Genomic DNA, 9,958 nt, shown 5'->3' on the forward strand with positions numbered 1-9,958 from the left:
AGGTTTTTTTAACTAAATTATCAAAGTCCTTCCTCGTGCACCACATTTTTTCGAAACGAAAAGGTTGAGCTTTATTAACATTCTTAGGTAAAAAATGCAGCAACACTTGACAATGGTCTGAAGATTTGAAAATATTATGTTTAACACTTGCTTGGGGAAATTTAGCCAACCAATCAATGCTAGCCACCCCTTTATCTAATCGCTCATACAGATTATTAGACGAAGAAACGCTTCGACGCCAAGTAATCGAGGCCCAACAAAGGGAACCTCCGCACAATTCACTTGATTAAAGAGGTTATCCATAATATGCAATCTATGACGATGGAAGGGAGCACCCCCTGCTTATCTTGAATACTAGATATTTTGTTAAAGTCTCCCAACATAATAAAAGGGAGGGGCAAGCCATTTGCATACACTATTATCTCCTCCTAGAATTCAGCTTTGTGAGACGCTTGGGCAGGAGCATACAAAAAAATTGCCACAAATTTGAATTGTAAATTTAAAAGCTCGATTGCAACAATAATAAATCATTGGCCTTTAAACATAACACATAGCTTAAAAGGATTTTGATTGCAATCTTTCCACATGAGCCATAAACCCCCTGACAAACCAACAGTAGGGATAAAATCAAAATATTGGAACCCGCATTTCCTAATACATGCTAGAGTGGGGGGAGTTTGAGATTTGACTTCACACAACATACAAATTTTGACACAACTAGTGTCACAAAAATCCTTCACCTCTACTAGCGCACTTTTTCTCCGACAACCTCTAATGTTCCAAAAGGCTAACATAAATTATTTAAATTACACATCAAAATAACATTTGTCTTGGGGGGGGGTGATTTAGAAACATTTCCTCTTCAGGTTGGAGGATGCATCATCCTCCTCCATGTCTACAACCCTTTTTTTTTTTCTGAACTGGTCTCGGAAGAAAGCTCAACTGGGAGGGCCGGATCCATACCCATGTTCGCAATGTGGTGAATCAGAGAGTTATCAGAATTAAGAGAGTGAAAAGAATGCTCAGCTAATGAATTAAATTCCTCATTTTGATCACTAGGATCAATTGCAACAGTTAAGGCAGTAGCATTAAAAACCTCATCTCCAATAACAGAAATTGGTCAACCCCACAGTTCAGAGGCATGTACTGAGAGGGGTCAACCAGTTCCTTAGTGGAGAAAACTTTTAGAGGGCCAGGAGAAGAGAGATCGGACCTGGGAATCTTTCCAGGAGCCTTATCAGCCTCAAGATGCTCAGCAAAAGGGGAGACTAGAGGAGTAGCATTTCCATCATCATCACTAGAGGGGTCAGATTCTAATAAAGGAGAGGCAACCAACAACTTCCCCTTACCTTTGCCATGAACTGGAGCAGCATTAACATTGTTCTTTAGGGCAGCAGTAGAGACGTTCAGGGAAGGTTCCTGAGTCACAATACCTTTATTATTAGGGGTAGCAAGGAGACCTTTCTCAGAAGTATTAAACATTTTCTTGAATGGGGTAGTGCTTGGGACTTTCTTGCCAAGGTGTTTATATTGGGCATGAACCACTTGTGCTGACTCAGCAGTGGAAACATGCAGATCTTGTCCAACAGCCTTGGCAAGAGTTTGATATAAACTTTTTTGCTTTGGGTTCTTGATCAACTTAACAGTAACAGCTTTCTTGGGAGAGTATCAATAAGGTGAATGGAATCACCACAGAAAGAGCAACCAGAGGAAAAATGCTCATACCAAACCACATAACCATGAACTAAATCACCACTTCGACTTACCTCAGCAAACTCAAGAAGAGGACTTTGAATATCCACCCTGATACAAGCCCTTGCAAACCGGATTTTGTTTCTTAACAAGGATCTCTGATCTAACTTTATCAAAGCACCAATATCATTGGTAGCAAACAGGTTAGCAATAGAGTCAAAATTCATGAGCTCAGTTGGGAGCCTGGGGACCTTCACCCATAGGTCCACCCATTTGATCTCTTCCAAATAGGGATCAAAGGATGTCTTCCATGGATAAATGACAAAGAGATCGCCCTGGATATGCCAGGGTCTCTCACTCCAAACCAGAGACAAATCCTGAGGATTTGAAAACCTTATTAAAATCAAATTATTCCCCATTTCAAGGTAGTCTATATCACCCTTAACAAACCTCCAATTAGCTTTGGAGCGAGCTATAATAGTACGCAAATCTACAAGAGCAGATAACATTTTTCCTATAAGGCAAGATTTAGAGAGCTCAGCTATATCAAGCTGAACCTGAGGAAGATTGTCAAGAATGACAGCTTCCGGGAATGTGGGAGGGGGAGGTGGGTCAAAAGAACCATCTCCACCAGCATGAACAGAAGGGACTAGGGAAGTAGGGAGACCATTAGATGAACCCTCATTTAACACATGCACATTAGACGAAGAATTACTTTCTAACTCAGAATTTTTAGGTTTAGGGTTTTCTAACAAGGCTTCCTTAAAATTTTTTGGCTTTTCCATCATAAATATGAGAGAATGAGCAGAAGAGAACTTTCCACGCTAGAGAATAATAGTAAATACACTACAGGAGGGAGAAGACGTGAGAAATTTGGATACCTGGAGTTCCCTTTTATATGGTAGTGACAATACCTCCAACGTTGGCTGAGGAAGTGAATAGCTCCACTCTGGACTGTCATGCACAATCACATTAAATGCACTTGCAGAAGAAATGCGGCTTAATTGATCACTCCCATCGGGAAAAATCAACCCCCAAAGCACGCTAAGTCGAAAATTAACTCGTAATACCCAGTAATGATGATTTTTCATCCCAAATGAGATGGCCCTCACCTTCTTCGCCATTAATGCTCTGGAGCAAAAAACCCTAGCCCCTACTTCTAATTTGTACTTAAAGCCAAATAATTCAAACCCTTTTACCCAAAAGAAAGATTTTTCAGAGAACCAAGGAGAGATTAATGATTCACACCTAGAACATAGCCCTATAGGTAGGGAATTAGAAGCTTATAGAGAAGACGAAAACTCAGTGAAACAGGTGTCTTTTTCTGACACAACACCTTCAATCTCACTTCCAAACACTGAATTAACTACTCGAAGCAGGACAACATCCAGAACAAAGAGGGATTTGAGCAAGCGAAGATCTTGTAAACACACCTTTGAGTACTAATTGATACTATTCACACTCTTTCGGAAGTTAGGGTTTGCAATTGGGGATTTTTTGGCTTGATTTTCCTTATGTTGATCGTGGACAACGTTGTGGTTCTAAAATCTATCTTATCTATCTACCTATCTGTATACGCATATATTCAAAAAAATCAAAGTTTTGCCACATGACACTTCTCAATATCTTACACACAATACTAATCTTGCTACCAAAAAAGGCACATGTCTTAGTTTGATTGAATTGCAACACCACATGTACACTACCACTTCATCAAATCTATTATGCTAGTTTGATACATATGATGTCTTGTCCTCTATAAAAGTTAGAGTGGTGTACAATTTTGGAGCTGGACCGGAATGGACTGAATCGGGGTCCGATCTCCGATACATGAAAATTTGGGAATCTAAGTTTCTAGTCTGGTTTTTGAATAAAAATAGGTTTAAGGGTAAAAAAAAAGCTTAAAAGTTAGAAGTTAGAAAGTTAAAAGCCTCATATTTATTGCATTTAAGTTTATATTATTGCATTTAGGATTATTGCTTTTAGAGTTATTAGATTTTGATGTATCGAATTTACAAATATGCTTACATCTAAGCAAAACAAGGATTTTGTTTTGAATAAAATATACAAATTTCGATCCAACCGGTCTCTACATAATTTCAATATTCCGGTGGACCGGACCGATGCAGACTCCTAAATGTTAGTGTGTTACTCGTAAAATTTTTTTGAAAAAGGGTAATTCTCTTTGTAACCCCTAACTTTTAGCTTTTATGTTGGTGGCATTCGTTTTTTAAAACAAAGCGTTTTGAAGGTCAAAATCGTCCGTTTAACATTGCCTCGAAACTTGTGCCCGAAATTTAAATAAACTAGGTTAGACCAAGTAACAGACTTTTAACAGAAAACACTAAACACTCCTATAAAATTAACATATACAATAATTACGAGCTACAAAAGAGATATAAAATCAGAAAAAGCTAGCAAACAGAAAAGACAAAACTTAGAGGCTAGCAAATAGAATTTCCCAAAAAAAAAATCATTCACACAACTTAATCGATATGCTATTTGTGATTATTACCATTTAATCATTGCTTTTTTATGTCATTTTTTCCATTCAAAATACTACTCTCTCATATACGCCTAAGTTTGAAACTACATGTCCCTAACGAATAAAAGTAATTTAGGAATTAATTTGCCTTGTAAATATGTATAACTTTGAATGTTTTTTAAAAAATATTTGTGTTAATTGTTGGTATCGTGATAATGTAATCTGAGATTTAATTTCTTTTTCTTAAAAAAGATTTGATGTTTGTTATTTGAGCATAAGTATACTAGAATATATGGGCTTTGTAAGATAATGATTGTTCATGTATTAACGTTTTCTATCCATGGATTAGTTGCTGGTATCGTGGTAATGTAATCTAAAATTGAAGATCATTTTGCATAATGTTAATAATATTCCAATATTAGTCTTATAATATTTCGTCTCTGAAAATTTCATAATCTAATTAGATTTATTGTGACATTTGAACATTGTTATTATTATTTAAGGGGAGACGAATATTTTTTTTTTTGTATGTGTAAACTGATTTACTACCCAAAAAGAGTGTAATATTAGATAATAAATTTTGGATCATACTTTCCTTTATTCTCATAAATGTCCTATATATAAATGAAATGTATGAGTTTTCGTGAACATATTTTCACTTGATTTTGTTGAATGTAAGATACTTCAACTCAGCATGAGTTAATTTTATTGTAGGATGCTATTGCTTTTCCTTCATAAATGTCATATAAATGTCGTTAGCAATAACTAAAGATGATTTTGTGTAATATATTTTTCTATGGCTACCAAATGGAAAACAAAAAGTATTAGGTGTAACTATTACACCATATATTATTGTGTAACAAACACTTCATATGTGCGAAGCGAAATCTTCTCCATATTTTCATCTCTTCTATCTTTTTCTTTCTACTCATACCACTCTTTCTCACTCCTCACCTTCGGCAACATTGTCGCCATTTTCACACCCCGAGCCCCCGCCTCAGTAAAGGATCGGAGAGAAAAAAATTAGAGAAAGCGAAGATGAAACGAGAGAGATTCACTGAGTTCCAGCGTCGGAAAAATCGTTGATGGTGGAACATTCTCATCAAGGTCACAGATGTGGTTCGTTTTGCTCCTAGTTTCAATCCTCATTGGTAGAAGAATCGTCAACGACAACAAAAGATTCTCAATGTCAGCGGAAGAATCCTCGTTAATACCAAAAACTTAGCTTTGCTCTTCGCTTCATCGGATATCAGATATGATCTGATCCGAAATTTCGGAGACCTCAATCATATTTGAAAATTTCGGATATATGAATGTTCGGATCGGATGTCTATTCGAAATATCTGAAATCAATTAAAGTGGTAACTTACCTTATGAGCTGAGAGAAGCAACAAATGGACACATTTTGATAGTTTGGGTGCGACTTGCGAGTACAGGTTCAAACATACAAATTACAAGATATTAAGCCAAATAGCATGACTCAATCAACAATTTGAATTACAATATAAAAAAATCGTACTCTACATTCTACATTTAGCAACTCATATATATAATTATCATTTCCAATAGAGAAACATTATGATGAAAACATACACAACTCATTACACCATATAAGCAAAACTTAATACATCCAAAAAGATAAAACCTAATACACCTAAATAGTAAATACACCCATCAAAACTCAATAAAATGTATTCCCTTCATCCCATAATACTTTTGACACTTATCAAGACACATAGTTTTAGATGGTAAATTGTTGTTTGGTTAACAATTGTTATTTTATTGAAATCGTAGATATGATAGAAGTCAGTAGGTAGTAGGAGTCGTATTATTTTATTGGGTGGAGAGTGTGGGCCAATGGTTAGAGTTAGTAGGTAGTAGGAGTAATATTTTTTTGTTGGAGGATAGAGAGTGTGTGCCAATGGTTAAAAGGTTGAAGTAGGTTGTTTGGGCCCGAAATATGGAGAGCCCAATAACATATTAGAAGGCAAAAATACCCTCACCAGGAACTAAGCCTCACATATTAGTCCATAGCCTTGCTAGGCAAATAATCACTTAAGGGATGAAAATACCCCCTGTTGGCAATACAAGTCGCAATTCACATCTTAAATAGCTCCCTGTAAATAAGGAGCGCATCCCCATAACTCAGGTATCTAATCTCAGCCACTCTCACTACTTTCTCCCTCCACAAAGTTATTTATTGACTTGAGCGTTGGAAGAGCGTTCCCGGGACAACCCCCGGGGTAGGTTTCCTTATTTTGCAGGATTAAAGCCGACCAAACGAGGCTTGCTCGAAATGGACGGGGGTATAACTCGAGACGACTCCCTAAAATATCATATCCTAGTTTTTCACCCGAAATAGTGGTGCCCTCTGTGGGGATCGTCAATCAAAAGGTCACAACTACGTGAGTGTGCTCACGTCGTTCATATAAAACCGAAGTCAATCGCTCTATCAATTCAACCAATATGCAAAAATGTAGTTCGAAGAGGCCCTCTCATGAAGGCCTTCGAACACTCATGGAGGTTATTCATCTCCAACATAGTTCGTAAAGGTCCCCTCATCAAGCCTTCGAACGCTCATGGACGTCCGTCCCCAACGTAGTTCGTAGAGGTCCCCTCCTACAACCTCCAAAAATTCATAAAAGCTCGAGATGGCCTCGCTCGAGTCGAGTAAGGATCCCCAATATGACAGCTCCTCGACCCTTAGGCCATCAGCTCCTTGTTAAGGTCAAGAACCATCTATTCATCTTACTTGAAAAAATATATTCTAAGTACAAAAGCCTTTCCAACAAGGCAAATAGACCCTCCTCGAAATCTTGGGGCTTATTAGCTCCATGTCGTGGTTGAGGAAGCCCACCTAATCATAACAGCTGCTCCGAGATGCCCCTCGAGGTACATGGGGCTCACCAGACCCTGAACACCTCGAGCGAGGTCCAAGACACCCCTCGAGGTACATAGGGCTCACCAGACCCTGAACACCTCGAGCGAGGTCCAAGACGCCCCTCGAGGTACATGGGGCACCCCAGACCCTAAACATCTCGAGCGAGGTCCAAGACACCCCTTGAGGTACATAGGGCTCGCCAGACCCTGAACACCTTGAGCGAGGTCCAAGATGCCCCTCGAGGTACATGGGGCTCACCAGACCCCAGAAAGACCTACACTTAGGCACTTCACCCAGATTGAGTGAAGGATACTCCAAAGTAGGGGTGTTAACGAGCCGAACCGAGACCGAACAGGACCAGGCTCGGCTCGGCTCGAGAATGTGAGGGTCCGAGCTCGAAGCTCGTCGAGCTCGAAAATCTGAGCTCGGCTCGAGTTCGAAAAAAAAAAGTTCGGCTCGGCTCGAGGCTCGGCTCGAAAAAGTTCGCGAACTGTTCGGATCGAAAAAGCTCGAAAATATTTCTGTACATTACCGAAACTTGCTTCCAATATTGAATTTTTAGTTTTTTCCAACGAACGAAATGCATACTTCAAAGTTCAAACTTTAAAGAAAAAAAAGTTGATAACAAGTTTACAAAGTTCACATCAAAAACAAAGTTTACAAATCACAACAACTTTGACAAAGTTTTACACAAACACACAAACAACAAAGTTTTACACAAACACCCAAACAACAACTCCTCTTCCTTTGACATTCATTTCCAAGTCCAAGGCTCCAAGCCAATCTTCATGTTTTTTTTCCCATAAGACCTACAAAATGTGTTTAACACATACATTAGAATAATATTATGAAGATATAATTTTATAAAAACACAATGTAATATAAAGTATAAGATTAGAGAGGAGTGAAAAAACAACCTCATACAAGAATGCAATTCATGGAATAGGAATCATGATTTCTTTTGGTTCATCTTCATCAACAAACTACAAATATGAAATTATAATTAGCTATAAAAACAATATCCTTAAAGATAAAACAACAAAAAAAAAAAATTAGTCTTACTTTGTTCTTTCTCTTGATTCCAAAAGTGGACCTACACCAATCTCCCGTGCAAATCAACATTTGCATGGTTTCTGGAAGCAATGAAGATCGATATGGATCAATAGCTCGGCTCCCAGCACTAAATGTAGCCTCTGAAGCAACAGTGGTAATAGGAATAGCTAACACATCAGCAGCCAATATAGACAAAATAACAAATTTGCTAGCTCTTTCCTTCCACCAATTTAAGGCATCAAACCTATGTCCTTCATCAGTTGTTGTACATTCCTCAAGATATACATCAAGTTCTGATTTTCTAGGCTCCACTCTTATCCCACTTCTAACAACTTGTAAAACCCTTGACATCCCCGGAAGGCTCCCCCCTTGAACTACAAGTGGAGCTCCACTCCTACTTTCTCCATGATGTTCTTCCAAAGGAGGATACAAAGCCTTATACTCATCATATAACTCATACAAAGTATCCTTAACCTTATTAATGTTCTCCCTAACAAGATTGGAAGGAAACATATGAGGAAATGTAATTTCAACCACCTTCATTTTCAAACGAGGGTCTAACACCCCACCAATAGCCATGAGTAAATTACATTCACCCCAATACTTATCAAATCTTTCTTTCATGTTTTTCACCATATCTTTAACAAAAGGGTCGGGAGAACAATAATTTTTGTCCAACATTTCTTTGATGTAAAAAACTTCACTAAGGAAAAAGTTGGAAGTGGGGTATTCAGATCCTGAGATAACATTTGTGGTATCATAGAACACTTTTAAGATATCAAGAAGTTTTTCAATCTTTTGCCAATCATCAGAACTAGGACAATAAACATAATCATTATCCTCCAAAGCAAGTCTAGAAAATACCTCCTTAAACTTGATGGCACATGATAACATATCATAAGTGGAATTCCACCTAGTCTTGCATTCAAGAACCAACCTCCGCTCTCTAAGATTGAATTGTTGGACAATTTCCGCAAATTTTCTCATTCTCGCTTCACTCCCATTGAGATAATCTACGATATCATGAACATTCTTGACAATGGTTTTGACTTGCTTGAGACCATGTTGCACCATAATATTCAATATATGTGCACAACAACGTACATGAAACAATGCTCCACCACATAACAACCTCTTTGTAAGTGAGAAAGTATCCTTTAAAATTTGTATGCATGAATCATTTGCAGTGGCATTATCAACCGAAACCGAAAAAACCTATATTTGAAAAAAAAAAACGTAATTGTTATCATAAGTAAAGATCAACTAGCATGTAAGAATTAACATATTATTCAAAAGAATTTGACAAACACTTACTTTATTCTCAATATCCCACTCCTTCAAACATTTGAAAATGCAATTTGCTATGTCTTTGCCTTTTCGAGGAGGAGGTATATGAACAAAACTCAAAACTCGCTTTTGGAGTTTCCAATCACGATCAATAAAATGACCCGTAAGAACCATGTACTCAATCCTTTGTGGTCTAGCACGTCAAAGATCAGTGGTTAAGGAAATTCTATCTACATCCTTCAAAAGAGCCTTTAATTTCTTTTTCTCTGCCTCATAGACTTTGAAAGCATCGGTTTTAATAGTGTGACGTGAAACAGATGTCCATTGAGGTATCCCCCTCTTTAACATCATGTTAAAACCTTCTTCTTCTACAACACTAAAAGGCTTTTCATGCATGACAATCCAATTAGCAATCCCCTCCCTCATAGATAACATATCTAGTTTACCATTATGTAAAGCACTAACACCTCCAGAATTCGGTTTACCCGCACTTGAATCAGATGGCAAAAAGTTAATCATACTTTGTTGCTTTAATTTCAATTTTCTTTGAGCACAATTAG

At 37.6% G+C, this 9,958-nt stretch overlaps 1 protein-coding gene across 1 annotated transcript; it reads right to left on the minus strand.

Moving 5' to 3' along the window:
* Nucleotides 1-7,993: 7,993 nt before the first annotated feature.
* LOC125498680 (zinc finger BED domain-containing protein RICESLEEPER 2-like) lies at nucleotides 7,994-9,572 on the minus strand. The gene is made up of 3 exons (XM_048646931.1): nucleotides 9,426-9,572; nucleotides 8,121-9,326; nucleotides 7,994-8,041 (listed from the first exon to the last, which is right to left on the minus strand). Exons 1-3 carry the CDS (start codon nucleotides 9,570-9,572, stop codon nucleotides 7,994-7,996), a joined length of 1,401 nt encoding a protein of 466 aa, XP_048502888.1.
* Between the last annotated feature and the right edge of the window lie 386 nt (nucleotides 9,573-9,958).

The sequence above is a fragment of the Beta vulgaris genome, chromosome 6, assembly GCF_026745355.1.
Source record: "Beta vulgaris subsp. vulgaris cultivar EL10 chromosome 6, EL10.2, whole genome shotgun sequence".
Taxonomy (NCBI): Eukaryota; Viridiplantae; Streptophyta; class Magnoliopsida; order Caryophyllales; family Amaranthaceae; genus Beta; species Beta vulgaris.

Bases quoted from the DNA above. Each gene is read 5' to 3' on its own strand.
- LOC125498680 (XM_048646931.1), bottom strand. From the start codon at position 9,572: ATGGTTCTTACGGGTCATTTTATTGATCGTGATTGGAAACTCCAAAAG. The intron at 9,327-9,425 runs GTAAGTGTTTGT...TTTCAAATATAG, and splicing joins AGTGGGATATTGAGAATAAA to GTTTTTTCGGTTTCGGTTGA. The intron at 8,042-8,120 runs GTAAGACTAATT...TCATATTTGTAG, and splicing joins GAATCAAGAGAAAGAACAAA to TTTGTTGATGAAGATGAACC.